Source organism: Epinephelus moara, chromosome 10, assembly GCF_006386435.1.
Source record: "Epinephelus moara isolate mb chromosome 10, YSFRI_EMoa_1.0, whole genome shotgun sequence".
Classification (NCBI taxonomy): domain Eukaryota; kingdom Metazoa; phylum Chordata; class Actinopteri; order Perciformes; family Serranidae; genus Epinephelus; species Epinephelus moara.
This window is the reverse complement of record NC_065515.1, coordinates 5557164-5583654: the sequence shown is the minus strand read 5'-3', so window position 1 is coordinate 5583654 and position 26491 is coordinate 5557164. Positions and strand designations below refer to the sequence as shown.

Below are 26491 nucleotides of genomic sequence, written 5' to 3'. Positions count from 1 at the left end.
ATGGTCTGAGGCAGTTCTAAATTTGTTCGCAGAGTAAGAACAAATTCGGGTAAGAAAATATTGATGAATCCCGGATTTGTGCGTCAAACGATCGTACGCACAGTTTAAGCACAGATTTGTGCGTACACACTATTTGTGAATGAGGCCCAATGTTTCTTTCAGGTAAAGAAACACTACATTGATGTAAAGCGTACGCTTCACAATGAGGTGGTTGGGGACGAGAGCAGACGTACAAAGTGCAGGACCTTGACACTAGAACATTGGGTTTGTGTCCAGACTACTGTCTTAGATTGAGTCAACAAATGCATTTTGGTTAAGGTTTGGGAAATGTCGTGGTTTCAGGTACATGTTAATAAAAAGGTAATAAAAAATAATGTTGTCACTACAAGTGGATACTCTGTGAGATTGCCTATCTTGGCAAAAAACAACTGAAAATGGTTGTCAGTGAAAAAGATTTGCGGATATATTCAGTATCAACATTTTTTTGCAACCCGCCAGGCACGTTAATAAGCAACATTTTGTCATTATTAATAGAAAACGTAACTTCCTTAGCATTACGTTTCCCTCAAAACATATTTTCTGTTTCAAATTATTAACTTCTAGGAGACAAGGCTGATCCTGATCCTCTGACTTTCCCTTTAGTGCCACCAGCAGGTCGATATTTTTGGCTTTTAGTGAAATATCTCAACAGCTGGATGCGATACCAGAAAATTTGGCACAGCACACATTCATGTACCCCTTAGGATGATTTTTATTAAGTTTGTGATTCCCTGAAATTTCATTGGTTCATTGGTTTATAACCAAATGTCTGCAAAATTAATGGCATTCCCATCAGCTTCATTTGTACATGTATCTGCTCCTATCAGCATCTTTACCAGCTGCAGCAGGCGTGGAATTGCTCTAATAAATGCACTGCACACCACCTGCCCAGCACACAGATAAAGTTGGCAACTAGCTGGTGAACATAGTGGCACATATAGCAAGACCCTGTTATATTTATATTTATGGAGTTGTGATGGTTGTGTTATAGTGTTCTGTGGCCGGACCCACTGGCTGGCCGGGTCCCTTCTGTGTGGAGTTTGCACGTTCTCCTCGTGGTAACGTACGTTCCCCGGGTTCTAAGGCTTCCTCCCATGGTCCAAAGGTTAGGTTAATTGTTGACTTTAAATTACCCATAGGTGTGAATTTGAGCGTGAATATTTGTCTGTGTGTGTGTCGGCCCTGTGATTATCTGGTGACCTCTTGAGGTTTTACCCTGCCTCCCACAGGTCAGCTGGGATCAGTTCAAGCCTCCCGCAACCCTGAAAAGGATTAGCGGTTTCAATGCTAATGTTCTAAATGTGCTGAATGTGTTTGCTGACACATTAACCATATGAACGTAATTCGTGCATAATATGCCAAACACTTGTGTGATATTGTGCTTGTTGTTTTGCCCCCCAAAAAGCTGATTAGTGCTGCTTCAAGCAAACATTTGCAGTGGCAGTGTACCAGTCTGTAGTAAGGATCACTTTAGTGAAATACAGTTTTAATGCTGTGAAAGGGTGTTGGTATGTCACTGTTTTGAGCTTCCTGGAACTACATAATATTAAATGACATTGACGCTTGCTCTACTAAATTGCATCTATTTGTTTGAGTGTTGTCATCTGAGAAAAATAGATATTAGCATCCCGGATTTGACACTGAGCTAAGTGCTCTGCTACGTGTTCGTAAAGGCATGCAGCCACAAATGTCTTGATTAAAGATGATACACGCAGGAAGATACACGATGATACATGAAGCAGAAGCCAACTGATGATGGAGCTCTGTTAATGGTGGCACAGGATCAGAGGTCAGAGTTCACTGGAATATTCCGGACAGCAGACAGCTGCAGATGACAGTCGAAGCTCTGACCGGAAGCAACAAAGAATCCTTTCCTCTGAGGAATTTTTAACCAAGGGGGAGGGAGGGTGGGCTACACTGGCAAAGTTGCCGTCATGCTGTCCATCAACAGACAGTGTCCAGTGACGCATCACAGGAGAGCAGACCTCAGAGTCAATGTGCCAAGCAGGCAAATGGTTCATGAATCATCACGGGCAGTAATGAAAAATGTAAAATTTGTACTGTGGTTAGGAAGAATTTATTAGTAGGTAATGCATACGAACAATGTATGTACTGTTCCTGCAGTTTGAATCAACAAACAACTTTATATGTAAGTGCAGGAATGAATTGTTGAATCGTGTGTGTGTGTGTGTGTGTGTGTGTGAGCGAGAGAGAGAGAGAACTAAAATAGTGACAGACATATGCAGCAGCTGAGCTACAAATACAAACAACTCGGCACTCATGGGGATGCCCCCACATGCATACACGCACGCACACACAGACACATACACACACACACACAAATTAATTTCAGCCATTTTTGTCCGAAGGCCGACAGAAATCAATAGATTTCAAAGAAGTGGGTCATACAGGGTTTTCTTTTTGTCCACAAACAATATAGACTAACTTATTCATAGGTTCATTCATTCATTCAAAAAGAAATGCCACACAGTCCATCAGCTGTCGGTTCGGAAAGCAACATCACTTTTTTTCCAAAGTAAAAAACTAAAAGTTCTCCAAAAAGACAAACATCCTTAGCCAGCTTCAATGAGATGTCGACCACATGACAGTACTTTTATTCATTGTGAGTGTGTCCTGAGTCTGCCCATCTCCCTTTATAGTAATCGATGTATAGCTAGACTGTACAGAGTAAAAAAACAATTACCACATAAGCTTGACCTGAGTACACCAGCAGAGGAAATTGCCAAGTGAGATTTTTCAAACTTACCTGAGCTGTCGTGCTGCTCCCAGCTGAGTTAAAACCAAAGTCACTGATGATTTCCTTTATCTAGATTGCACACTGAGCGTCTCCTCCTGACAGCATGACACACACTGAGCCACTGACACTCTCACACCAGGACTGCCACTCTGAGTCACTCAGTCAGACATACACACAATGCTCGGACTGAGCAGACGGCTGCGAGGGAGGGAGCAGCCACGAACTGCCAAATTCCACACAAGACAGAAGGGCAGAAAAAATACATTTAAGACTCAATTAAAAGACAAAAACTGTTTCAGCGCTGCCCACACTGAATTCATTCATATAATTCCAGCGGTCGGTCAAACTGTCTCCATGATTTTCTCTTCCTTACAACAAGGATACATCCTTCCTATGACTGTCAAACTCACTGCAACTCTCCACCCCTCACAGGTAAACTTCATTTAATGTGATATGTTTTGTACATTTTTACAAGCGAAGGCCAGGGCATGGATATTCTAGCTGTTTCTTTGTGGAATCTGTCTCCCAAACAAAAAAAACAAAACTTTTTCTGCTCCTATACAAGTCTAGGCCACAGTCTGCTGACCATCAAAAGCACCGCAGCAAACCCTGGGCTCCAGCCAAACGACCCTGTCACCATGGAAACCTCTGGGGCTCCGATCTGCGGCTGCAGGGCCGGGGAATCATGAAAATAAAAGATGACAGTGTTTCAGTACGTACTACAGCATGATACAAAAAGAGAGGGCACTGAATATACTGGCCCTTACTTAATGAAACCCACATGCCAGAACTAAGTAGGCCACTTAAAAAACCCCAGTTAGGCCTGAACAAAAATAGCTGGGGTAAGTCAGGATCTAAATAGACCACTTTGAGTTGGTAGCACCTGGCAAGTACAAGACAAATGGTCATGGCTACTGTGACCGGTCATCTTGTACACAGACAAATTGAGACCATATAATAATCCCAAACACTCCAAATGCTGGATTCACCTTGGTCAGCAAATATAAATCTGGTATCTGTGGTTTGTTTTGAGCCAGAGGGGTTAGTGTCTGATTTACAATCCACAGCAGAATGAAAGGGTGTGGTGTGTTTGACTCTCTGCAGGGGCTCCAGTCAGGATTTAAAGGGATAGTTCGGATGTTTTGTTGTATGAAGTCCTATCTATAGTCAGTGTATTAGCCACAGTAAATGACAGTCCGCACACCTCCAGTTTGGAAAGGCAGGCAGGAGTACCACAGGAGTAATGTGTTGCGGTGGACGACATAAAATAAATCAAGTGAAGTAAATATCAAGTGTACAGTGTATTTAGAGTATTTTCACCACTTTACTGCCAGACAGCCCTTTCTGATGGGGAAGTGAACTGAACTGAAACTTATCTATGCTCTCTTCAAAGCCACTAGACTTGATGTTTTGTCTGAGAGATTTAAAAATCAGCAGTAGCAGTTAGCAGCTAACTCGAAGAAGAACAGCAGCTGAAAATGTCCGCAAGTCGGGGAGACAATGAGGTCCAGGAGCTCCTTATCCTTTGAGCAGAGGGAGAGATTAGCTGCCATATAACACGCACAGTAAATAATTGTTTTTGCCATGTTATGCCATTGTTATTGTTTAGAAAGGTTTGTGTTAGAAGTCACGTCTGTCACGTCTCTTTTGCTTCCAGGATGCCAGCATGCTATCTAACATCACACTGGGGCAGGATGATGCCACTGTTGCGTAAAGAAGGGACATCATAGCGACTCTATAACACGATCTCTGTGTAAAAGGGCTATATACAAGTTTCAGTTCAGTTCCCCATTGGAGGATAAAATATTCTAAATATAGTGTACACTTAAATTGATAATGATAGTTTTAGGTGGCTAAAATACATTTTGCTGCTATCCTCATCCACAGCAGTACATTGTTTGGCTTTTGCGACTTTCAAACTGGGTATGTGCAGACCGCCATCTACTGTTGGTAGTACACTGACTATGGATGAGTATCTTTTACAACCCCACATCAGAGAATCTGAATTATTCTTTTAATCCACATAGAACTAGTGATATTTTGGTCACTGTCAATAAAGAATCTGAGCGCATACCACTGGGACGTAGCAGATGGGATTATTTATGGTGCTTGTTACTGGGTGTGTGTGTCTGTGTGTGAGATCGTACAACATAAAAATCTATGATGAGAAGAACACACACCTAACAACGTCCTGTCCCAGTGGCACACACTGTAATCATGCGGTTCTTTTATTCAAATTCCTCTGGTTTGTGAAAAAACTCCCTCCCATTTGTAGCGATAACAACATGAAACGCACCGTACTTCCCCAAAGTGACTATAAAACATGGGTAAATAAGAAGAAGGGCTTTTGCAGTCTCTGGATGTTCCCATTAATTACTGAATGACTGACAGCAACCTTCTCAGGCCCACTGCTTTGTCTGACTGGTCTCCCCCCAGAGAGAGAAGAGAGAGTCAAGAATAAAAAAAATCTTAGTGTGCAGATGGAAGCAGCTTTCCAAAATATGAGTCAACAAGAATAAAGCGATTCCTCCCACCAAGCAACATTCTGGGTTTATTAACATACAAACATACACAGGTGCACATGGACTCAAAACAACATTGACACACACTTAACAACAGCAAAATAATTTATCTCTCACACACCAACCAAACATTAATGCATATTCAATCAGACACCCACTTCCACATAATGTTTCGTTGTTTAAAAAGGTCTTTCAAGGGTCAGTTGACATCACAAAAAAATGGGGGCATGTAGTCATGACAACTTCTGTTTTTGCTCCAAGGAGACGAAATGACACTAACAAAAACAGAGACTATATCCTCTCATGATGTCATACTGCGATCTCAGTATGTCCTCCCAACTGTCAAATAAATCCAGCATGAAAACCAACAACAGCAACATTCAGAAGAGCCCGAAATTAAACACACCAGCCACATAAAATAAATGAGCCCATATTTTTAAACAGCAACATGAAGCCTCTACAAAAGGGAAGTGCTGGCCAACAAGATCAAATATCTTACTATTGTTGAGACAAACAGTGAGGGTACTTATGCCTTTGTGATTTATTAGAAAAACTAGCTGTGGGTATGAATGGGTATCATTCTGACTGGTGAAGGATTTATTATTTAATTTTTATGGAGCCGTCATAGGCCTAATTAAACCAACATCTCTCCTCAAATATCCACGCTGCAGTGGGTTTCGACATATGTGCTCACACCTGCACTGAAAGAGGAGGTTTACATCAGATCGTGTGCTTCGGATTTCATCACTTTACAACTTTATAGCTTCTTCCACAGCCACAATCATCGATCTTTCTGCCCCTGAGTAATTACAGCTGCAGACAAACCACATAACAGTCTGTGTGAGCGCTCATTTAAGGTATGTATCATAACTTTCTCGGAACAACAATTAGATGGAGTTAATGCAATAGCTGAACCACACGGCGCAGATCTGTGGTCACGTACAGTATGGCTACACTCTTAGTCACCCACTGTACAGCTCTATCTTTCATAGATTAACTATCATCATAGAAATACTCACTCTTTCTGATAGTTCCTCTCTGTCCTGTCGTAATTGACGTCCTGCTATTTGCATAAGCTGGGTGCAATTTCTGTCTTGAGAGTTTTTATACAGAGGAAGCGACATACTTCTGACCATCTGTGGGCCCGGAAAAGTAAATATGCCCAAAAAACAAAAAACAAATGTGCATCATCTACCAGCCACCCACGACCTTGCCACAAACATGCAAACACACAAGAATGCAAAACGATCAACGTCCATGACAGTCAGACCTCCTCCCCTGGTGTGTGGTTGAATAGTACACCTCAACATTAGTAATAGTTTCAGTTCTAAAGCCAAATCTCAGCCAGTTTGATGTTCTTAAACTAGAAGGTTCACCCCCAAATCAAAAATACAGATTTGTCCTCTTACCTGTACCGCTATTTATCAGTCTAGATTGTTTTGGCGTGAGTTGCCGAGTGTTGGAGATACAGGCCGTAGAGATGTCTGCCTTCCCTTGAATATAATGGAACTAGATTGCGCTCAGCTTGTGGTGCTCAAAGTGCCAAAAAATGCACTTGAAAAACTCAACAGTAATGTCTCTTTACAGAAATCATGACTGGGTTACACAAGATAATCCACAGACCTTGTTGTGAGCAGTTTCAAGTAGTAACTATTTTCTTTCTACTGAACTACACCTGCCAGCAGCTTCACCGCACAAAAGGAAGCCTTCATCTACTCATGGACGAGAGGCTCCTTCTCATGACAGCGCGAGATGTAAACATTAATGATGTCCTCTTCAGCTGAGCTTTAATATTAGCCAGCTTAGTGAGTGCTAGGTGAGCTAGCAGTAGATGCATGCATCCTTCTGTGCTGTGATATGGTTGGCGGGTGTAGTTTGGTAGAAAGAAAATAGTTCCTACACAACAAGGTCTGTTCATTATCTTGGTAACCAGGCCATGGTTTCTGGATAGAAATCACTGTTGAGTTGTTCAGATGTATTTTTTGGCACTTTTAGCACCACAAGCTAAGTGCCAACTATTCCTATTATATTCAAGAGAAGGCAGACATCTCTCTCTGATATCTCCAACACTGCAGTTCACACCAAAACGATCTAGACTGAAAAATAACACTACAGCTAAGACGAAGAATGTGTATTTTTGATTTTAGGGTGAACTGTCCCTTTAAGTGAGCAATACACTGATAAGACACTTCACAAACTGAATGCACATTGGTCAGTGCTGAGCTCAGTAACACTCTAATTCTGCTGCGTTGAAAATGAAAAAGACGAGAAATTACTGTGAAACGTCTGCCAACAAAATACTACTGAAGGGAAAAAAAGGCAGCAGAGGCAACAGGCTGAAATTGCTGTAGTCAGGGATTGAACTCTGCGACCTCTCCTCCACACTCTGAATTTATGGACTAAGATCTGAGCTCTGATCTGACACACATGAGCCAGACATGGAGCATCTTCCCCTCTACCTCCTCCTCTTTCCCCCATATGAAACCGAATCCTGCAGACCCCCCACTCCAACCATCTCTCCTAATGATATCAGGAGCCTCAGCACTGAACTGAACTGAAGGGGGTATTTTATTTAAGCGATATGCAAAAGACAAACATTGAGAGACTGAGGGACAAAGATACGTATCTTGAGTTTCTATGAAAGACAGTTTAACATTCACACAGCTGTTATCCTGTCACATGAACATGGGAAGGAAGATTCGAGCTTGTTTTTACGAGTCCCATTTGACCTCTCGCATGCTCGTAAAACAAGTATCCCTGCACGGACTCTGATTTTCACACAACACTCAGCCAAGTGCACAACACATCTACAAGCATTTTACAAATTCAAGTGCCAAAAGAGTCTGCTGCTATTCCTATACAGACTCAAGACACACAAACACATACAACAGCACGCACTAAATTCCACCACTTCAATATTGTCAAAGATACGTAATTGAATCGGGCTCAACATCAAACGCAGCTCTTTGGCAGCTGCGCAGGAATCCGACGTCCAGGAAAAATAACAGCCTAAAATATCTCATCAAAAGGCAGATTACTGTAAGCTGAATCTAATGGCCATGCCTTATCAAGCATGATGAATAGCAGAGAGTCATTTAACAGGTGAACAGAGGAATGTAACCCAGTGCTTACTGTTCACAGCCCAGCTGTGGAACAGACCCCGAGGCCCGGATGACTCAAAACTACAAACCCTGACTGAGAACAGAGACAGACAGGACCCTTGTGTCTCAGAGGTAAACTGGAGCACTGACAGATCTCTGATGCGTTGACCACTTTAAAGCTGGAGTGCGAAACACTTAAGGCCCTGACACACCAAGCCAGTGGTCAGCTGTCAGTGAGCGTCACTTGACCTAGTTTTTGCATTGCGTCCAGCATCATTGGCTCTAGTCAGCCCTTATTGGCCCTGGTCAACTGTTATTCAGCTGATTCAGTATGTTGAATTGGCGCCTAGGACTGTCCCCTGTCAGTGAATGAAATCACTCTGTAGTTTAGCTCAGTGCATGAGAAGAGAAACAGAAGTGAGGACAGCTAACAAACCAAAGTCAAGAGGGCGTGAGATCGAAACAAAGTTATTAGATTAGGTAAGATTCTTTATTTTAGCCACTGAACCCTTTAGCAGAAACAGCAGTCTAGCACACGGTAAATATGATTTGTTCTTTCAAAACCTACTGTGGCCTCTTGGTCATCCAGTTTCCCTTTTTCAATGACGAATACAGACTACTGCTGCCTGCTAGTGTGGAGAGTTAGTTCCTCTTACACAGGCACAGAATGTCGTGTTAGTTGACTGTTGGCTGTAGTCTTTGTGGCGTGTTCAAGTGCAGCTTTTTAGCCGAGAAACAAACGACATGAGGCGATGCAGTCGGCCCTCCTCTCCACTAGTTTGATGTTGGTTTGGTGCATCTGGGCCTTATATATAATTGAATGTCGGCTACATTCATGCCCTTACCAAATAAGTTTACACAATACTGATTATACCTATCGCCGCCAGGGATAGCTCTCTGTATTTCACTGTATACTTGAGTTGTGTGTCTGATGTCTGTGGTGACATTCCTGAACGACATTTCGACAGCGAAGACAAACAATAGAGGCATACGTCGACAGTGTTTGTGTGATTAGTCTCATTGCCAGAGGGGGGAGACAAAAGTTCGCACTCCAGCTTTAACTAATGTGTACCTGGCCAAAGTTTTCAGTGTCCTGTACTTGAAATAGTGATGCTGTCGGTCCCATACTTGTTGTGAGGCCCAAGTAAGTTGAGCTGTTGTGATCTGACTGAAGTAGTTTGAGTGTTCATGTGTCACTGACCATGCAAGGCTTGCCGGAGCTGGTTAATGGTAACCAACTTCAGCAGTAGTGTGTGCATGTTTGCCACTAACTCTCGGTGTGGAGGAGAGGCTTTAGTGCAGAGTTAAGATTTATGGAGTGTCTTCTGCCCATCCTCCTGTTGAGCTTGTCTTAGATTACCGTCCTCTTGCCGTGCATGACTGCTGCCTTTGTCCGCAACAGACATGCTTCATATTAAATCTGGTATTCCACTTCTTCAACTGTCACTGATCCACTTATATAACTCTCTACAAATCTCATTTCCTTCTACTCTTACACTGCTCCCTTTGTTGTTTCACCCTTTCTTGTCTAGTGACCCTATCTAGGTTGGCCATATACTACAGGCAGAATAACAACATTTCTTCTTTTATTGTGTCAGCGTCATATATAGTAAATCCAAATAACATTGTTATGAATGTTTTAGGACATAAAAAAAAAGAAGCAGTGGCAAATCCTTTTTCACGGTCTACAAGACTCACCCACTAAGCACTAAATGTGATTTCAACATGGTGTTGTCAATGAGCCCAGAATCTTTTTGGCTGTGTGTATGGTCTATGCGCAAAGCTAACATTAGACATTAGAGGTTTACTCTCCTGATTAACAGCTGTAGATGTAATTTGCACAAAAGTTCACTCAGTATGTACAAGATCATGCTTAATTTTTGTCAAATACTGTACCGCTCAAAATAAGAAATAACATTTTAATTAAACTCCTGTGTGGCCTTGTTTCACCCTACAAGTCTGCAGTGTTTTTAACTGACTACTTAAGATTTATTGAAAGGAAAAATGAAAGAACACACACGTCACAATTTAAACGAGGTGGACAGAGCTGTCTAGTTTAATATTGTATGTCCATGGTGGAGGCAAGCATGTGCAAAACAGCTGTTTTTACAAACAGGATAAATGGATTAGTGTGAGTCTTGTTTCTCTACGCGATAAGAGGTCAAGGTCAGGAGCCTTCTGGTCTCCGAGGCTAGAGGAGGAGCAGGAAAAGTCTCACCTCGTTGGGTGAAACTTCACACTCTGTCTGCAGGCCAGCAGAGGGCCAGGGGCCACCGCTGAGGCTTAGACAGGACAGCTCCATTCATCACAACTGCCATTAACGTACCACCGTGGAATAGCAGTGACGTGTGTCCATCTGAATGTTTTACTGCTGATGTGTTTATGTGTAAAATCTGCAGTAAGACAGACTTGACACTGACTGCACTAGTGGTGCAAAGGTGTATCATCTGTTCATTGGTCATATAGATTACATGAAAGTTGCTTTGTCTATTTATGGTTACCTCACTAGATTCTTTGGCGGCCTTCAGCGAACAAGCTCGAATGTACTAACGCCTTGAACACGTCTTTGTACACGTATAGCACGCAGTCATGAACACACTTCAGTTATCAGCATGGTGAGAACTAAATAATACGTCAAACCGACTGCCTCACAGCAACTTGCTAAATCTCTCCATACAGTATCTGTAGTTAAAGTTTGTGTGAATGTTTTCATGTTTCAGGAATGACTGTCAAATAGTCCCCGTGTAGTATTCATCTGAAGTACGAGTGCACCCCCACAGTCGTTCCAGCTTCTCTCATTAGTTGGAGCTTAAATATGAAATGACCTCATGCTTACAAAATTTCTAAAAAAGCAGGTATAAACATACCAGTGCTTTTTCCTTCCCCCTCCTCCTGCAGAGATCAAATGAGCCCATGAGGGAGAATTTAAAATTATGGGCTTCCTGAAACAGGCCAAACAGGCAGCATTACAGTCAGGCTACGTCATGAGTCAGCAGCGGGTCACCTGCTATGACCTCATGCTAAGTCTGTTTCACACAATGTAGGAGGAAGGGCTACCGTAACTGTTCACTGGTAGAGTAACTACTAATGAAAGAACAGGCTGGCACTGTTTGCATCTGTTCCTTATTTGTGTGTGTGAGTGTAGGAGGTCAATGTAGGTCAAAAAGTCTTCAAGGAAGAAATGAGAAACTAACTGGGAAACCAAAATGGTTGCCTGAACAAGACACCAAACCCATTACAAATTATCATTTTCTCTCAAATCTTTGTACGTTTTTTACATACTTATGCTTTCTTGACATGAAGTTGTTGCTTTCATCATTTAGATTATAAAATAAATGTATCACATTTGCTGAAACTACAGTTATACAGCATTAAATGAGACAGATAATCTGTCAAAAACATAAAATAAATACAAAAATTCCTCTGCCTGCTCTATTGCCTTTTAACATTTCTATTGGCCCTCCTGCCTGTGAACATAATCAGAGCCAAAGATTCTCTAAAGAAGCTGTCAATCATGTCAAAAACTGCCCGTGAACTGCGGGCAAAATGTCAAACTAGGCCGCGCTGATCAAATATGAATCAAGATTTTGGGACTGCATTGCCTATTTCCCAATGAGTGACCCAGCAGCCATGTTGGATACCGTTAAACAGACTACCAGGCACTGTCCGCCAGCCCGGACTGACTTTCTAATTTTACAGCTTAACAGTCACTGAAATATGTTTCTGAAAACATGTGAGACACGGAATAGGCAATGCAGTCACAGAATCTTGATTCATATTTGATCAATACTGCCTGGTGTGACAATTTGACCGCAGTTCACGGGCAGTGATTGACATGATTGACAGCCAAGAGACTCCTCAGCTCTCATTGGTTGTTAATGTACGCGCCGCTGTCTGATTTTAGCAGATGCCATTAGAGGCAGTAGGAGGGGAGGAGGGACATGATGACAGCCTACTCTCTACTCCCTCTGCCTACGTTACATTTGTACATTATTATGCAGCAGATGTGTTCTGATTTCATGCTTCAATAATGGTAATGTGTTGTTAGGTTTGCCACAAAAGCCACGTGGTTATGTTTCATGTTTTGGCTTCAAATGCCTGGTTTTAGTGGCATAATCTTGGTTTGAAAAGCAGCAATGTCTCAGTAAAAAACAACCGCTTTTCAAGGCACTATCCCCAGTGGTAACACAGCCACTGGTCGCTAAAAAGTCGCTGAAAATGCAGCAATAATTCGCAACCACTTTTGTTGTTTCTTGGTCTCAAACAGTAGTCTGCAGAGGTCTGCACATCCCAAAGTCAGCTCATCAAATATGTCACTTTAGAAACGTTGATATGATTCCTAAAAAACATACAAATGTAACATATCCATGGTTTGCAGAAACATACAATGCCAACATTTCTTCTGGCAACTGAGCTGAAAAATGAACACATCTACAATCATAAAATTACATACCATCTAGACCAGCAAAAATAAAACATAAAACTAGATTATTTGACTCTCTGGCATCTTCATGTCACTTGTGTCTGTCCACTAAGTTGGCAAACAACAGGGGCAACATCTATCAAAAACTGTGATTACAAGGTATAGATGGTATACCGGTAACCTATGAGGAGGTAAAGAACAGGAGGTGGCACAGGGTATTTCCTGAAGCCTCAGATTACAGTGATTTGAAGCTTCTGGCTGTGGAGCAATACCCTGGAAATCCAGAGTTCTCGCGAGAGCACAATTTGAATTTGCTCAGCGAGTCATCTCAAAATCTTTCTAGATTTGGGTCTGGATTTCCAGGCTAGCAGAGCAATGAATTATTCCACAATTTGATCGAGTGGTTTGGTATCCAGGAATGAACCATGTCTGTAAGAGTAGGGGGCCTTTTGTATCCTTGTGAACAAAGATTTTTGAAATTGATGCCAAAGTTGGGACAATTTAGGAAGTATTAAGACAAAGACAATTTGAAAAGTAAATATTTGAATTACATGTACATGTGGGTGTCCTTTTTGTATTTGTGTCTGCTGCCGTCTGTGATCCTGTCTGTCAATATTAGCTCAAACGGGGTTACAACGAATTCCATCATCAATCTATGGAATGTCGTCTCCTCCTGATGTTGGAGACACCGCCTTGTGTAGATTTCATGGCAAAATTCATCGGCAGCCTCTCATGTTCCAAATGTTTCCCCTGTGGTTTTGTGTATACGCTTGAAACCAACAAGCTGAGGCTGCTCTTTACCGTAACTACCCATCTCTCTTCATTCAACTCCAAGTCAAGTCTTGAGATGCCTTGATTGCACAGCAAGCAGTTAGGGTAATGACATGGAAGAGCATCAGACGAAATGCCTAAAATAGCAAGCTGAGCATGCCACAATTGGAGATGGATTTTCTCTGTCTGCATTGCAATGCACTGAAATAGTGAGAAATCAGTCATCAGGCACCCGCAGCGTGTTTGGTATTCTGCACAACCAGACCACACACCATCAATTTTGTTTAGAAATGCTCTCTTTGACAACACAAACACACATACACAAGGGTCTAACACTGACTGCATACATTCCCTATTCTCTCATGCCAACAACTAATCTTAACCCAAAACTAGCCCCTTGAAGATGTAAAAATGATCTCAGCCTGAAAAAATGCACAAAGTGGTTCCCACAAGGATAAAACACACACGCATCCCAATACCAGAGATGCATCATTATGAACAGAGCATTGCATAAAACAGTGTGTGTGAGAGGCATGAGGATATACTGAAGAATACCAGGCGCTCAGCACCGTAAGACTCTCCGGCCGAGACAAACTGTGGCTGACCACGGAAGACCGCGCCCAGCGCCCCGACCACCAGGAATGTCTCTTTCACTGGCCGTGCAAAATGCTGGCATCAGCTCAGCAACAACTTATTAGCCTGAGTGAACGAGGAGGTGAAAAGGTGTGTCAGCTGCTTGGAAACTGCATCAAAGGTGTTGTCCATTGGAAATTAAATACACCATTTTGATTCAACCTTTTCCATACTCTTATACTCTTACACATACACGTGTATAAATAAGTGCAGCAAACTCTCAAGGATAGGCTGTTCGGAAACAAAGGGTGAAGAGAAGTCATTAACTTTCCAGTGAATTGTGCAAAACATATATGAATATGAAAATAGGTCTAACCACCAAGAAGGACAAGAAAGATGAGACACACCTGCAGACCTAGCTGACAAACTGCTTTTATTTGCTGCATGCTAGTATTTTAGCACGAAGCTAGGCACGTGAGAATTAGAGACATGAGTGTGAGATGTATAATTTTAGAAAGATAATAAGGATATTTGGGCATTTGTCCACAAATATTTACGGTTAGTACCTTATGCACAATGCAGATATTGCACTTAAATCGTAAATAAAACATTTTGTAATTCAGTGTAGCAGAAGCCATAAGCCTTGTATTCATTTATACTGCATACATCAGCAGCAGAGAAAGCCCTGTCATTGGGTTTCTCCTTCAGCTAATATGGGATCTCAGTACAGATGCAGATGATTAACACTTCTGGCAAATGTACTTCTTAATATGTTACCATGTGGGTATCTTTTACACTTCCAGAACTTCCAGAAGATGCTCAGTTTTGTTCTGAAACATATATCATTTGCTGCCATCTAGTGTCTACACTCAAGAGCCAACACAGGAAGTCACTGCACTTTTTATTTTTTTCCCAACTGCAGAGACAATACTGAGAGCATGTCACTGAGGGAGCTGGCACTGCCGCAAAATACGCCATCGATCAAGCAACAAAACCTGCTGCACAAATCCCTCTGTATCTTTCTGAAACAACAGCATGAAGATCACAAACTTCCAACCTGTTTCGGGACATATGTAAACTATACACAGCTTATGACATTATAGAGGTAAAACTACTTTTCCACTTCACCTCTCTGACCTTTCCATTCATTTCCTCTGTTACATAACGTCAGTGTGGCCACAATGTCTGCGCTCTCCTATTTCCCTGTGGTTGAACATGCTACACACTACCTTCATATTCCCCAAGAAGGTGTGGGGAGATGTAGAGCCTGGTGACTGAAAATGCCTTGTCATTGCATTGCTTGAATTCCTGTGCCTGGCTCCTGTTGGCCTGAGGACTATTTATACGGCCGCAGAAGAGGCCCCTCATTGCCTACTGGGGAGATACACGTCCTGGGCCACTGACATTATGTCTTCTGATTACACAAACACCTAAAAACACATTGCCTGCTTAAAACTTAATGTAAGTGAATGACTTTAACTCTATCAGACCCTTTGGAGGGGTCAACACTATAACCTTAGGTAAGTACATTTACTCAAGTACTGTAGCCTACTTAAGTATAACTTTGAGGTTTACTTGATACGTACTTACTTTGAGGTGTTGAGTATTTCTATTTTATGCTACTTTATTTTGTACTTCATTGCATTTGGAAGCCAATATTCAGGGTGTCACAGGTCCTTAAAAAGTCTTACACATGTCTTGTTACAACATTAAGGCCTTAAAGTCATTCAATAGTCTTAAATTTGAATTTGTAAGGTCTTAACTACCACAAACATTTTACCTAATTTAATTTATCCATTTTTAAATTTCTTTTGTGAAAATGAGTAAGGCCTTTCTATGTAAAAGTCCACATTTCTGATCTTACAAATCTTTTAAAAAAAACTATAATACTGTCATTTTATTTCATACTTGAGCTTACCTGCTGGCAAAATGTAGATTTATTCCCACATAACAATTACCTCTCCACAAGACCACATATATGCTACCTGCCTGCAATGCTTACCTGCGATGCTTAAATAAGTAAAACATGATTTGTCGAAAAATCTGTCCTAAATTTGGTAAAAGGTGTCTTGAATGGGTTTTTAAAAAGCATTAAATTTAACTGTCTGATACCTGTTGACACCCTGATACTGTACTTTTTACTTTTTACTCCACTACATTTATTTTAAAACATGAGTGACTAGTTACTTTGCAGATTCAAATAATTTACTAGCTTCACATTTACTAGCTGTAACATTAAAGTGATGAACACAATAATCCATTAATATTATCATCCAGTGATATATAATATTCTGGGCCTACTCTGCAGTATACTTATAAATAATTTCAGTATTTATAAGTATAGTTTTGTGCTAATACTTTTGCAATTTTACTTATGTAAGATTTTGAATGCAGGATTTTTACTTTTAACAGTATCTTTACACTGTGGTGTTCTGCATAAGTAAAATATCTGAGTACTCCTTCTGTCACTGGGTAAGAAGTACTCATTTTTCAAAAGTCATCAAACACATCAGGCTGACGTATAGTGAAATGCATCTAAATTGATGCACAAGACATCCAAACCTTAACGGCATATTGACTTAAGATAATAGTGATTTAATGAAGCGCTGCAATAAGAAGGAATTATTCTGAATATGAGGGTTTAAAAGTTTAAAGGTGATCAATATGGACATTATGGCCCAGGATCACTGAAACTATCACCTGCAGAAAGACTGTCCTTCATCACATGAAATCGTCACATTTAAAATAGACTGCAACTTTAATTAGCATAGGTATGTCCCTATAGTAAACAGCAAGCATGTTGACTGAGCTGTAAGAGATCTATATATGTAGGTATCTACATATCTAGAAACAAGAGAGGAGTGTATTTTTAGGTAACCAGGGGCAAGGGGTGCTGTCCGCTCAAATGGAATAACAGTTCACCCAGGCATAAATTAGACAAGCGTCCCTGCTTAAACTGGCACAGGTACCAATGGACACAGAGTGGAAGTCCCCTCAAACTTGAAACCAGGTGTCCCGCTTGTCAACACATGGGTAACTCTCACCTCCTGGCCGCCTCCCATCAGACTCACCTTATCTCTAATGGCCCAGGCCAGCGAGGCTGAATCCTGATGCCTGGTCTGGTCAACATCACTGACACAGTGATATAAAGGTCTGTTCATGTGCTGTATGTCAGCGCATTTTTGGATCATGTTCATCCAATATCTTGAATATTAGCGCTGAAGTTTGTACTAATGTTACCTGACCTGTGTGTGACTTTACTTCAGCAGGTAAACAAATTACTGTCTTTACAGAAAACAGTGTTTCTTAAAGTATCATTATACTTAAATTACAAAAAGACAGATATTTTCATTTACCTAGTTGTATAGCCGTGCAGGCAATTCAGGCAGTAGTTTGAGCTATCTGCCTCCACCTGGATACAATGAAGGTAAATTGAATTTTGTTTGTGGTGTTTTGAGCATTGGAAAATTACAGTCCCTACGAAAACTGTCATTCTGTGGATTTATCACAGTAACAATTGTGCTGTTTCTGTTAATGTCAATGTTTGTTTTAAATTAATTTTTAATGCAGTCAGCACCAAAAATTATAGATTATTATTATTATTATTATTATTATTACATAGTATTTTACTGCTTCATGAAACTGGGCTGTCTATACTGTAAAGAGACAAAAATATTTTTGAATTTGTTGCTACATGACCAGAGAAAACAGAGAAAAGGGCAGTGGTGTTTGCTTTTAGAGGTAGAAAACCTACAACTACCAGAATGCACTGGGCTGCACCAGACCAATAAATGCTCCAGCTGGTGGGTGACATAAATGCAAGCTTAGCGTTTATCCACTGAAAACAAAATGGCTGCCATCTGGTAACAAATGTTGTGGAAATACAATTAAACGGTAAGCTAAAATATGTTTCTGAAGACATTTAAGGCCAGAAATAGGCAACGATCAGCTGCTTAGTTGTACCGTTTCATCTCAGTTTTTTCAGACTCTGTTTTTAAAATACAAGAAACAGTCTGGCTTTAATTTTAAGTTTTTGTATTACAGCCAAACAGTGTGCTAAAATATGTTTCTCTAGACATTATAGGCAATAAATAGGCAAAAGAGTAACAGAATCTTGGTGTATATTTGATCAGCATTACCATTTGTTCTGAGTTTGGTCTGACTCTCAAGATCCGCTTCTATACTCTTTGTGTCGGGTAGTTGCACGCAAATGAAAATGTGGAAGTAAAATCTGTAGTTCGAGCAACAGTCCTAAAGTCAGTGAAAATTGAGCTGGTAGATCTCAGCGCTGGTAAGATGGAGGAAGGTTTACTAAAGTTAATTTACACGTACTACCTATATTGTTATGATACAAAGCTGGTTGAAAATTGTTGAAGTATCACTTCAAGTTCCATTTTCCTACATTGTATTGGGGTGGGTGTGGATATCTCAACAGATACTGCTATGAGTAGGAGAGAGCAGAGGTAGATCATCAGAAATTAATGAATATATAAACAGAACAAAATGGATCAGTCATGCTGACACTGTTTTATGTAGTTAAGGAAAGAATTTTGATATACATTTTATTTTATTTCTTTCCCAGTTTATGGAATAATAAGAAATGAATCTGTTTGTTCTGCAAAACAGAATTTGAAACATGTGATATGAGTTAAATTTCCACAAAAATACAGAGTGCACAGTGCGTGTCAAATCCAACCCGAAGAAGTCATATGTTTCAGATCAAAGCGTAAACCGCTCACACCAACATGGACGAGCAGCCCTTAAAGTGCTCAGGAAAAGGTATATTTAGCATCTTCAGTTCCATGATCACTCTGCAAACATCTGCTGAGAAACATTGTGTGATTCCACTTAAAGCTCAGATTAAAACAGTTACTTAATGGACGTTGTAATGAGATCAAACCTTACCTGACGAGCGGCAGGGGGTTTCCTATGACTCTACATTCCAGACGAATAGGGCTTCCTTCTGCCACCTCCTGACTCTTCAGCTTCTGGAGGAAGCAGGGTGGAGACAGCGGTCCATGTGTGGTTGGAGTTCCAGAGTTTTGGTACTTTCCAGAAGCTGCCACTTCCGTCGAGCCTCCAGGTTGATGCTCCAGACTTGTGGCTGACTGGCTGTACTGCGTCTCCTCTTGCTGGCCTGGAGGCAGAGAAGGAGCAGAGACTGAGCCCTGGGGGACTGGTCGCTTACTCCTTGGAGTCAGATAGCCACTATCAGGAGAGGAGGAGTCCTCCTCCACCTGCTGCTCCAAACGAGCAGAACCTTTAAAGATGGATGACAGCTCCTCGATGAACGTGGCGGCTCGGCTACAGAACTCTGTGGCAGAAGCTGCCCGATCATTCAGCTCCAGGCCTTCGTGAACCAGCCTGGGTTTATCCTGCTTATAAACCGGCAGGATGGGTTTGTGGCGGACGACTTTCTCAGCGGAGGCAGGAGCCTCACTGGACGCCTGTACTGGTTTGCTGATGGCCACATTCTGGCTGGAAGAGACTTCAACTGCTGCACTGTCATCTGGGCAGGGGGCTTTGGTCTGGTGCTGCAGGTTTGGGCTTGTGGTGAGGTTTTCAGTAGTCTGGGGGGGCACAGGAGGGGAGGGGAGAGCCTGCTCCTGGGATGTAGGATTAGAGGGGCCTGGATCTTCAGATTCAAATGTGTCACCAATGGCCTCCAGGGCCAGGTCCAGGCTACGATGAATCTCCTCTGCACTCAAGAAGGCAGTAAGATCTGCAAAGTCTCCATCTCCAGAATCCAGCTCTGTCACTGAGTCCAGGTAGAGTTCCCCATCAGAGGAAGCCTCAGAAAACACCCCCCCATCGCCCTCCAAAGTCCCGCCTCCTGCCGGGTCCTTCAGCAGCAGAGAGATGGGGAGTGGCTGATTCCAACTCCCGTCCTGCATCCTGAAATACACATCGACTGTCATTAACCACCGAATGACACCCACTTACACGCTGTAGACAGCACAGTTTATACTGTACATGAGATAATTATCATTAGAAAGGGAAATGACAAACAGTTACAAGAGGAGTCGAGCTTAAAATATAGACTTCACAACACTCTGGCAGCCATAGCTGGCAGGATGACTCAGGCCAGTGTTGTCTGGACACAGTTGGTGGGTATTAGCAGAGGCCTGCACTGAGGTCATAGTGAACATGACTGGCATTTCTTACTCGCTCTGCTTCTGTCAGGACATTTTACCCCATCACTCTGTTCTTTGCTGTACTTATCTCACATGTTTTACTCCACATTATCAGAGATTATTGAACAACCTCCCTGAGGAGATCAGACCTTGTTTAAATCCCCCTGAAAAACACATTTTATATAAGATAGCTTTCACAGGGTTTGTGGCCTGAACTCACTTTTCCCTGTAAGTCACTTCTTAAAACCTATTTTTATACAAAAGTATTCTCTTAACCTTAAAATTATTTTCTAATCATATTATTATTATTTATTATTTTATAATTATTTTATCTTATTTTGTTTGATTTTACTAATTTTTCTGTCTGTCACATGCAACTCTTTTCACAGACGGGGATTGAATGAGGAACCCTCTTGCTGTGAGTGTTAACCACTATACCACTGTGCCGCCCTTGACAGTTACAGTTGAAGATAAAAATCATTTTCATTCTTGATGGATCCAGTGGTTGTTTTTTTCAATAACAGAAATTTTCTGTCTGTCAACTAATCAATTAATCGACCTACCCTTTGAGCTTGGATGTAAATACTGACACCGTTGGTAGACTGGAGCTACAGTTGCATCAACCAGTGGGTGTTAAAGCAAAAGGCCGTGCCCAATAATATTCAGGATATATAACTATATATAGTTTTCTGTTCTTTCTCTGAACATGTAAAATCACCTGAATGTCCACATATTCACACCATGAATCAATAACATTTTCCAAACCTTTAAATCCCTCCTAAAAACACATTTTTCATTAGTTAGCTTTCACAGGGTTTGTGATCTGAATTCACTTTTATCTGTAAGTCACTTCGTAAAACCTATTTTTATACAAAAGCATTTTTTTTTTTTTTTTAAGATATTTTTTGGGGCATTTTTGCCTTTAATGCACAGGACAGGTAAGCGTGAAAGGGGGAGAGAGAGAAGGAGTGACATGCAGCAAAGGGCCACAGGCTGGATTCGAGCCTGTGCCGCTGCGGCAACAGCCTTGTACATGGGGCGCCTGCTCTACCCACTAAGCCACAGACGCCCCACAAAAGCATTTTCTTAACCTTTTAAAATTTTTTTACTCTGTACAGCTACTTTAAAACAATGTTAAAAAATGTTGTAACTTTATTTTGAAAAGTGCTATATAAATAACATTATTATTATTATTATTATTATTATCATCATTATTATTATTATGGTTGTTTGACAGTTATGGTTGAAAATATATTTTTTTTTTTATTATTGAAGGGTCCAATGGTTGTTTTTTGGATAATCAATTGATTGACTTATCCTTTGAGCTTGTTGGATGTGATATTCTGACTTTATGACAGTAGGGAGTCACCACTATTTTTTCCATCTCTCTTGTTTACCAGGCCGGTAGATCTCAATGAATTAGTCTTTTTTGGTGCTCATGGTTTCAGTAAAATGATCTGAATGACTGAATTGTGAAGAATCTAACCGAGCTAAAGATGTGTAACTTCTCCATATGATTAACGTTTAAACATTTATATGTGCATGCACGATCTAAGCAGCTTACACACGTTAGCGAATGTGGGTATCCAACAACCTGGTTACGTCCAAAGAATTTCCATAAAAATGAACTGCCTGGCAACCAGACCAGGTATCTGATCGAGACAGGCCTTTATTTATCTAAATGTGTAGCCACACCGTGGTAGTAAAAGGGACTGGTGCTAAATCAGGACTAGGCTGTTAATTGAAGTTTCCAGTATATATAGTTTTCTGTTAATTCTTCAAACGTGTAAAATCACCTGAGTGTCCATATGCTCATATCATGACTCTATAACATTTTCCAAACTAGGGGGACGCCATTTTGTAAACAGTTGTAGGAGGGTTTTTTCACAGAGGCCAAGAGCATCGTTCACCATAATCCAGAATAAATGTGCACAAAAACACACACCGTATGTACTATATACATCTAAGCCACCTGATGCACCCTTACGTATTACTTTACACATGCTATGCTGCTGTCACTTTTTGCCTCAGATGTGTAAAAGGTCACATGCAGTTCAAAATGTTTCTTCAGCTCTGATCTCTCGAGACGTTGACGCTAGATGTATAGCATGTTGTGAGGCTGTTGGTGAAGACACACGCATGACGCAGTGTGACACTCGGAGCCTCATGGCGTCCTGAAGACCAGCTGTTGTTATTTTTAATCCCCTGGGCTATGTTTCACAGCAGCAGCACAACCCCACCCACCCTGATCTGAGGAGAGAGGTCCTTGAAACTCAGTGGCTACCTTCAGACACACACAGGTACAGCTGGGCACACACACACGTACGCTGACAGCCACTGGGTAAAAGCATTAAGACAACCGTCTGTCATCTGAAGAGAACAATGACAACAGTGCAGTGCTTATTAAATATGAATGTGGAAAATTTTCAACACTGCGACTGATTGACAGAATGTTAACAACTGTCGGTGATGTCAGAGTTTCCATTAACCCCTTTTCTCTCTAGGATTTCATAAGCCTTATTACATTTACTAAAACATCTCTTATAAGTATTTTCACTGCATTTGTAACATTTAATACACATAAATAGTTTTAAATGACAGAGTCAACATGAGAGAACGCTCGAATTTGACTGACACTGCATATAAACGCTACTTTTAAAACAGCTCTAAATGATTTAGGTCATGCTATTCATAAACAATCAAGCACCAAGCCATAAAATGCTGAGAGTATCAACAATAAGAGAGCAAAACGTACCTTAAAGTGGGCTATTTGTCCAAACGCTCTCTCCTGGTTTCGTGGTTCCAGGTTTGTTCTGTTTATTGAGTAAGAATGAGCCAAAAAGAAGCGTCTCTTTCCAGAAGAGCAGCCTTATTGGTCAGACTGTCAGCAGGATCTCTCAGGTTCAGGGTCCAATTGCGTACTGCCTCTGCAGTGGCCTGCTGTCCCATCTGTCCCGGTCCCTAACTGCTCACTGTGTGGGGCTATATTTGGCCCGTGGCTCAGGTTTCACAGCCAGAATATTGGCAAAGAGAGAGAGTGTTAAGGTAGTGTGGGGGAACAGACGGTAGTGGTGACATTTTTACAGAACAAATCTTCATTAATCAAACACAGTAAACAGAAAATAGTGCAGCCCATTGTAATATTTGACACCACACATCCACCATACGTACCTATAAGCCTGTACAGTTGGGTTCATGCGGTATTCAGAAGCTCTTGATGCGCACTGGCCACTGTTAAAACCACAGATTTCATTAATGACGAGAGATCAAACATCCTGCTGAATATGTCAGTATGGTTTGTCTGGTGAAGACATCTAATGTGACACAGTGGAGTGACAGCAGCTTGTCAGTGTGGCCAACGTGTCCAGCTGAGTGGACGCAATGACCCCAGACCACCCACTCATCTGTCTTACCTGTGAGTGAGTTATCTTAGAATGGGTTTGGGAGGATTTAGCAAAGACACGTGCTGACATGAAGGTTCAGCACTGGGTTTGGTTATGGTCAATACAGCTTTCATGGACTAATATTCAAATAATGTGCAGATCCACTGTACTTTAAAGGTTCAGTGTGGAGGATTTAGTGGCATCTAGCGGTAAGGACACAGAGCTGAAACTTTGCCCGTGTCCGTCGAGAAAACCAATGTGAAAGCACAAAAATGCTAAAAAACACATCTTCCAAACTTCAGTCTGAAACACCTCGGATAATACGATCGACAGCACAGCAACGAGAAGCTCAAGGACATAAACCCCATCAAAGGTGAGACCTTAGCGGCCGCGGCCAAACAACCAAAACTGGATTTAAATCATGGACACGTAGCAGAACACTCTGCTTTCCTTTTGTCTGCATTTATAGACATTTTCTGAAAGCTTATGGATATGAACAAAATGGAGCACCACTGGCGATCACTGGGGTAGTGTAGCATAGCTCAAGCAAGATAGATCGTAGGACAAAAACATTTTTAAAATGATGGAACAGAACAATTTGGTAATATAGTTAAAAGAATTCTCCGTCCACATGTCGCAATGTATTTAATGGCTTAAGAGACCGCTGCTGTGGACAATACGTTACGTTATAATGACCTCCTCCACAGTCACCATGTTTGTTGTTGTCAGAAACCTTTGAGTCTGCCCTCTAGTGCCATCTACTGGATGTATCTATACCAACATGAGGGAGGCATGGACGATCACGAAGTTTGAAATGAACGTGTCTATTTCTGTATGTAAAAGGACTATAAATGAGGCTTTAGAGAAGAAATATATATGTTTTAATTTGAGTTGAACTGTCCCTTTAAACTCTCTGCGTTACATCAGACTAAAGTGAAAACAGTGGGTTAGAAGGGCACGTCAGTGAGGGCCGTGCAGCCTCACTTGGTCTATTTCGAGGCCACTATCACATTTTGTGCTCTCAGAGCTATTCTGGTTCTTCATCAATCTACTGATTACAGTTAAGTGCCAGTGATAAGTCTGGAAGGAATTTCCACTGTAATAACTGTCTACTGCACACACACACACACACACACACACACACACACACACACACACACACAGACACACACACACGTACCAGCCAATCTAAAATTCAACTTCCTCGTCACTATACCCAAATTATTAATAACTGATACTCAGGTATCACTTAAAAATATCTGCATTATTCAGTGGTGACTTTTATAAAATACAGAGTTGTATCTGTGCTGTGATCTAAATAGTACTGGAACATTTAGCAGCACTAATTTACACTGTATGCGCTCACTACAACACCATCCCTTACGTCACAGATTAGTATTTATCGACAGTGTTTAAAAATATTACTGAGTGCCACAGAGACTTTCTTCTCATATTAGGCCTGTATTGCTCGCATGGCCAGACATAGTTCTTGTCTTGACACATAATAGGTGAATTTAGAGGAAAATAGTCTAGCTGAAATCTTATTAGTATGTCATGTCAAAGACACATTAAGTTCTAGTTTTTTTTATTGGCACCAATAACAAATTATCTTGGATTGAAATAACTGCTGCACAAAAACAGAAATGCCACAAAGGAAAATAAATATATTAAAGACACTTACACACTTCACACACAAAAAATAAAAATAAAATAAAATAAAATAAAAAACGCACAAGCTATTAGTAGCCAACTAAATATATAAAGCTAGTTGCAAACTGTTATGTTTTAAAGTTTTATTCTCAGTCTCACCACCGGTAGCATTATGTCTGCTTTGATATGTCTAAATAAACTTCATAATCTGTATTAATATCGACACTGTTACCGCCTAAAAATGTGATAATTTTGTGATCACTGTTTGTGCGCGTCTTGCCCATTTTATTTTGAAAATACTCAGCGGAAAAGCTAATATGCGTGCATATAGTGCATCATTGCTAGCTTGATTAATTTATGTGCTGCACTTCCTCACTGTGTCCACTAGAGGGCAGTGAACTATGAATGCTTCAATGACTTGTGTGTTTAAAATAACGTTTTGAGTAAAACAGCTAAATAGCGGTTCGATTACAAAGTATTAATTATGACAGATACATGTTGAGTTATAGTCTCTAACTGTGAGCACTAGAAAATGATTAAAACAATGTTTTTCATGAGTATTTCCCATCTGTTCAGTCATGTCTGATTTGTTCGGTTTGGTCACTGTATTTTGAAAGTATTAACCGGAAGTTGTCTTACCCTGTCATTTAAGTATTATCGTTTACTTTATTAATTTGAAGTGCTGCAGTTTCTCACTTTGACCGCTGGAGGGCAGTGTACACCCATGCATGTTCACTGTCATCCAATAAGCGTTTAGCACAACAAAAATTAAATAAAATATGAAATGAGATATAAATAATTAATTTTGTTGTATTTTTGTTGTTGTTTGTAATGCAAAACAAATATATAATCAGTATTGATGCTGAAATGTTGAGTTGTAGTCTCTACGTGTGACCACTAAAGAATAACCTACATGATGTTTGTTGTTGTTGTTATTTTGGTCCTGTCACTGTGATTCCTTCCTTTACAAGAAGGGACAGAGCCGCCTCTATTTTCTGAGGAGGCTCCGCTCCTTTAACATCTGCCGGACTATGCTGAGGATGTTTTATGAGTCTGTGGTGGCCAGTGCTATTCTGTTTGCTGTGGTGTGCTGGGGCAGCAGACTGAGAGTAGCCGATGCCAACAGACTCAACAAGC

General features: G+C 41.0%; 1 protein-coding gene across 5 annotated transcripts in view; it reads right to left on the bottom strand.

Annotated features, from left to right (window-relative positions):
• The window catches only part of palld (palladin, cytoskeletal associated protein), a 70649-nt gene extending 47415 nt beyond the window's left edge, over positions 1–23234 (bottom strand). For 4 of the 5 annotated variants that reach the window (XM_050054545.1, XM_050054546.1, XM_050054548.1 and 1 more), the window contains exons 1-2: positions 23077–23234; positions 19093–20082 (exon numbers count right to left, since the gene is read on the bottom strand). In XM_050054545.1, the coding sequence (XP_049910502.1) occupies positions 19093–20081 (989 nt within the window). In that variant the 5' untranslated portion in view covers position 20082; positions 23077–23234. Of the gene's footprint in view, positions 1–2806; positions 2965–19092; positions 20083–23076 lie in introns of those variants that run through there. The other variant, XM_050054550.1, reaches the window with a different exon arrangement.
• Positions 23235–26491: the final 3257 nt, after the last annotated feature.